This window comes from Octopus sinensis, linkage group LG21 (assembly GCF_006345805.1).
Source record: "Octopus sinensis linkage group LG21, ASM634580v1, whole genome shotgun sequence".
NCBI lineage: Eukaryota > Metazoa > Mollusca > Cephalopoda > Octopoda > Octopodidae > Octopus > Octopus sinensis.
In genome coordinates this window covers 13,744,322-13,750,436 of record NC_043017.1, presented here as the reverse complement: position 1 = coordinate 13,750,436, position 6,115 = coordinate 13,744,322, and the positions used below count along the sequence as shown (strand labels likewise).

At 37.2% G+C, this 6,115-nt stretch overlaps 1 protein-coding gene across 1 annotated transcript; it reads left to right on the top strand.

Moving 5' to 3' along the window:
- The first annotated feature begins 2,955 nt into the window (after positions 1-2,955).
- LOC115222768 (xaa-Pro aminopeptidase 3-like) lies at positions 2,956-4,873 on the top strand. Its single transcript, XM_029793067.2, has one exon. The coding sequence runs from the start codon at positions 2,988-2,990 to the stop codon at positions 4,488-4,490; it is 1,503 nt and encodes a 500-aa protein (XP_029648927.1). The 5' UTR covers positions 2,956-2,987; the 3' UTR covers positions 4,491-4,873.
- The last annotated feature ends 1,242 nt before the right edge of the window (positions 4,874-6,115 follow it).

The window sequence follows — 6,115 nt, the reverse complement described above, 5'->3', positions numbered from 1 at the left end:
ATCAACTGGAACCCTCATTGTCATAACTGATGGAGTGCCAGTTAGTTATGCTTTCAGAACATACTTATCATCATCATCATCATCGTTTAACGTCCATTTTCCATGCTAGCATGGGTTGGATGGTTCAACTGGGGTCTGGGAAACCAGAAGGCTGCACCAGGCCCAGTCTCATCTGGCAGTGTTTCTACAGCTGGATGCCCTTCCTAATGCCAACCACTCCGTGAGTGTAGTGGGTGCTTTTTACGTGCCACCAGCACAGGTGCCATTAATATAATTCAATTTGTTAGCCGTCGAGGCACTAAATCTTTCAAAACTTCTATGCTTCCTGAAATTTTTGTCAATAGTACATCTGATGGCCCCACCATCCCCGTTTCTTTTTTTTTTTTCTTTTGATTTTTGAAGACTTATTCACTGTTCTCTTCCTGTGTATATTCTACGAACTCTTCATGCTGTTTTGGTTACTTTTTCTGATGAGTTGTAGTGCACCTGAGCACTGTATACAATAATTTCATTATTATTATTATTGTCTTAATAGGATTGCCACTTTTAGAAATTCAAATTTTCAAGTACCCCCTCAGTTAAAAGGACAATGTATCAAATGCCATCCTGAAAAGTGGAGTAATCTATGAGGAGATGCTGAAAAGTTCCTGATTTTGGCTAAAAGAAAATAGAGGAGGATCAGTTAATCATATTATTCAACATATTCCCCTCTCAGATTCACACACTTCTTGCAACAGTCCAACAAGAACAACATCAACAGGTTTCTGATAATTTTTTAATGAACCAAAGACAGACTTTGTACATGACTGCTGGAGTAGCTAGAAAGTAGAAGCTAAGTCCCCCTTAAATTACACACTACCACCTTAGACAAGGATACACTGGGTGCAAATATGACATTACATTTTACTCTTTTACTTGTTTCAGTCATTTTGACTGCGGCCATGCTGGAGCACCGCATTTAGTCGAGCAAATCGACCCCGCGACTTATTCTTTGTAAGCCCAGCGCTTATTCTATCGGTCTCCTCTGCCGAACCGCTAAGTGACGGGGACGTAAACACACCAGCATCGGTTGTCAAGCAATGCTAGGGGGGACAAACACAGACACACACATATACATATATATATATATATACATATATACGACAGGCTTCTTTCAGTTTCCGTCTACCAAATCCACTCACAAGGCATTGGTCGGCCCGGGGCTATAGCAGAAGACACTTGCCCGGGGCTATAGCAGAAGACACTTGCCCAAGATGCCACGCAGTGGGCCTAAACCCGGAACCATGTGGTTGGTTAGCAAGCTGTTTGTAAAATATACTATAAAACTGTAATTAAATCAATTTAATTAATTTAAGTCATAGACTATCTCGTTGGCTCATAATGCATTATTTGTACGTGAAAACATGCATGCATCTCCAAATGCCTACAAAAATTCTAAGGAGTTTTATGCGTATATAAAATATATTATAAAAAAGTAACGACCAAAGCCTTGTGAGTGGATTTGGTAGACGGAAACTGAAAGAAGCCCGTCGTATATATATATATATATATGCGTGTGTGTGTTTGTCCCTCTAGCATTGCTTGACAACCGATGCTGGTGCGTTTATGTCCCGTTACTTAGCGGTTCGGCAAAAGAGACCGATAGAATAAGTACTGGGCTCACAAAAGAATAAGTCCCGGGGTCGAGTTGCTCGATTAAAGGCGGTGCTCCAGCATGGCCGCAGTCAAATGACTGAAACAAGTAAAAGATAAAAAGATAGATCTCAGTTTTATTAATCTTAGTAAGCCCATATGTGAAATAATGTCTTTTTGTTTATAAAAGTCGCTTCCGGTTTGTGCCAGGGTCAAGGACGTTCAATATGTACACATTGGACAAAATAAATATTTATAAATTTATATTTTAACTATGATAATTAACACTAATAACTATATTGATTTACAACGTATTGTTTACACTGGACAGGAGCTGTAATCGATTTACAAATGCCGTATAAAATTAAGAACAAGTACAGAGATAATAGCTAAGCATATTGTTGTGTAAGGACGACTAATTTTAATAGAAATATATATTTTGAATTAATGACACAAACAACCCGACCACCGTGGTTGTACACGAAGAAATAATTCACAAGTAAAAGATTTTGGAACTAAACTTTCACTTTCAAAACTAGATTTCACTTCAGCATGTCGACAGAAATCGGATTTTAAACACACAGAAAGAAATACAATTTAAAGTTGATTATTTTTGAAGGCCATATTTTCGAAATAATGCAGTTTAGTTAGAGGTGAGCAGATCTATGATAAAATATACAACCATCCGGTCTTGATATTGTTTTACAGACATAAAGTATTATGAACTACATTAGGATATTTTCGGTTTGAACGGCATTTTTTTTCTAGCGGTGTCATATGAAATTGTCACCCATAATTATGACCCTAGTATCTATCTATTGCATTTCAATCTGTTTTAGGGTTAGGGTGGAAGGAGGGGTTAGTTAGGGGTGGGAGGAAGGGTATCGTTTTTTCTTCACAAATGTAAATAAACCCAATCTGTTTCTTAAACGAGGGACATATTCATACGGCACAGAATGTTGTTTTTTTTTTTTTTTACCTCAATGGACGTCATTGATTGGTTGAAATTGAAGAAAAAACAACCAACAAATATCTTATAAACTATAGAATTTTCTCAATAAAGCCAAGAGAAAAGGATGTTTTATAAACACATTCTACCAGTATATACGAAGTTTAGAATTTTTTAGCTACCTAGAAATTATGTTAAAAACTGCCGTTCAAACCGAAAAGATCCGTATTATGAACTACATTATCTAGTGTGAATAGTCCATTAAAAAAATATATATATTAATGTACGATATAAGGGTGATATGAGTTGTTTCTAGCAAGATATATGACCCCAGAAGCTTCGTTTCAGGTGGAATTGGAATGGAAACGGAAACCGATCTAAGGGAGATCATTAAAGACATACTATAATGGCGGTCGTTCTGACCAAATCGTCTTGGTGCGATGTTTTAAAGGTTGCGTTGGTATCTTTAAGGAGAAGTAAGGTTAAAAATGGTCTTTGGTGTAGATATTTCGGACAACCAGTTCCGAAGACTCATCCACATCTTCTCAAAGAAGGCCAAGTGACTCCTGGAATTACCGAAGACGAATATCGTCGCAGACGCATCGCATTGTTTCGAAATGCTCTCCAGCAGCGAAAATCTGGTGCCCCGAAGGACATGATCTTTATATTCCCTTCAGCTTCTAAGGTATTCATGAGTTACGATATTCCTTACACTTTTAGGCAGAACACTGAATTTTTGTATTTATGTGGTTTTTTGGAACCAGACAGTTTATTATTAATCTTCAACAACCCGAATGACGGAAACCCTTATGCCGACCCGAAGTCCGTTCTATTTGTTCCTCCCAAGAACCCGGAACGCGAACTGTGGGATGGTCCTTGCTCAGGAGTTGAAGGGACGTTATCTTTTACCGGAATCGATGCTGCTTATACTGTTGACGAACTGGAGTCGTTTCTTTATGAATACAAGAAGAATCATTCTAGGTATACGGTTTGGTATAACTTTAACAAACCCGTTCAGAAGAAAATACACGACAGATTCCTGACCAGGTTTATTCAAGAAAGTAGGAACTGTAATTTTGAGATTACCGACAAATTAGTTCAAAACCTCAGACTCATCAAATCAGAGGATGAGATTGAACTGATGAAGAATTCTGTGGATATCGCTTCCGAATCCCTAGTAAAAGTAATGGAGTTTTCACAGCCAGGTATAAATGAAAGCATGCTTGTTGCTAAAATGGATTACGAATGTCGAACACGAGGTGCACAGTATCTGGCATACCCACCAGTCGTAGCTGGAGGAAATCGCGCCAACACTGTACATTATGTAAATAATAACCAAATTGTGAATGACGGTGAATTAGTTTTAATGGATGCTGGCTGTGAACTTCACGGTTATACCAGCGATCTAACCAGGACTTGGCCTGTTTCAGGAACTTTCTCGAAGGTCCAAAGAGAAGTCTATAATGCAGTTCTCAGATGTCAGGAACTGTGTTTGAAAATGTGTCGAAAGAGTCTCTCTTTGGATGATATCTACACCGAAATGCTCGCTATTTTGGGTTGTGAACTGAAAGCGTTGGGATTAATTGAATCAAGTTTAAGTGGGAGTAAGCTAATGGCAACTGCTCGGAAGTTCTGTCCCCATCATGTTGGTCATTACCTTGGCATGGATGTCCACGATACTCCGAGCGTTTCTCGCCGTATCCGTCTTGAACCTGGCATGATTGTGACTATAGAGCCTGGTATTTACATACCTGAAACCAATATGATGGTGCCAGCAGAATTTAGAGGCATTGGGATTCGAATAGAAGACAACGTGTTGATAACAAATTCTTCACCTGTCATCCTGTCCAGTAATTGTCCAAAGAGAGTTGAAGACATTGAAGATATCATGAATTCAAAGAGGTATTAGCAAGTTAGTGTGTGATATGGAATGTGTGTGTGAGAGGAAGAACTCTTAAGATGTAAACAAGATCAGTACCAAGTTGTTTAATCTGAAGTTAACACTGATTAAACAGAGCCATGAATGAAGACATTCCATCTCATCTTTTCAGACATATTCTTGGAATATATTATCCAGTATACTCCTTAAATACAGTAGGATGTGATCTATAGGTATTTTGGCTGTTATTTCTTGCAGTTTGATCGACTGCATGGTGGCACAATTGCTCATTGATGCAAGGTCATGAAATTACCACTTAATGGTAAAAAAAAAAAAGGAAAGAACAATTTAAAAAAATTATAATCTAAAATATTGTAATTTGTAAAAAAATGAAATAACTTTATTGAACTAAATATTAATGATTCTATCTCTATTTATTTTGGAATATGGAAGAATAACAAACCCATCACTACCACCATTGTGTATGTGTGTGATTCTTCTCTCCCTGTTTATAGAATTAATATTTCATTCATTGCTATCTTCCAACCAACATTTGTAGTTGAGTGATTTTGCTTTTAAAGGGCTGTGAAGTCAAAGTCATGGAATTGGGGTTGGCAGTAGTTGTTTAGCCACAAGAATCAGGGATTGACTTTAGACCAGCAACAGATATAAAATAATGTGTTAAAATTTTTCCTATTTCACAATTTTTTATTTGATTACAGTTACAGCTACAAATTTGAAAATAAATCATATCAAAAGTCTTCTGTGAAGGACGATCTGAGAAGACAGAATTCTTTTTTCTAAGAACAAGATGTTTAGATATGCACTTTCAATTGAATCCCTTTTCTAAATTACCATGTTTCTTTGTAGAGAGAAACTTCTCAATACTTTACAATATAATTTATATTGCATTTAAAGAAACCGCCACTTCCGTAGTAAAAAAAGGCGGTGAGCTGGCAGAAACGTTAGCACGCCGGGCGAAATGCGTAGCCGTATTTCGTCTACCGCTACGTTCTGAGTTCAAATTCCGCCGAGGTCGACTTTGCCTTTCATCCTTTCAGGGTCGATAAATTAAGTACCAGTTATGCACTGGGATCGATGTAATTGACTTAATCCGTTTGTCTGTCCTTGTTTGTCCCCTCTGTGTTTAGCCCCTTGTGGGTAGTAAAGAAATATATATTTCATTTAAAGTAATCTTTCATGTTACATTCACTTAAATGAAACCAGGGATTCTCAACCGTTTTTCATCTATGGCACCCTTTGATTACTATTTTATTCTGTTGGACCTCCCCACCTAGACATTCAATGTTTAAAAATTAGCTTTATAGAAACTTCTTTCAAAATTCCTAATTTCTTTTTCACACATTCACTTTTGTGGGTTGAACTATTTTAACCCTTTAGTGTTCGCATTATTCTGCCAAAATTAATGCTTCTTTATCCACATTGCCTTGAACTAATCATGCATTATCTTGGAGCTATGAGATTTTGATGAGGTAGCTGTTAATTTTTAAAATGATATTGTAGGGTTAGTGTGAGAGACCAGATATGGCCAGTATGAACATAAAACAGGCAGAATACTTTTGGCCGGATATGGCCGGTTTAAATGCTAAAGGGTTAAAATGATGGAGAAAAAAACTTAGCTGTTTCTTAAAATA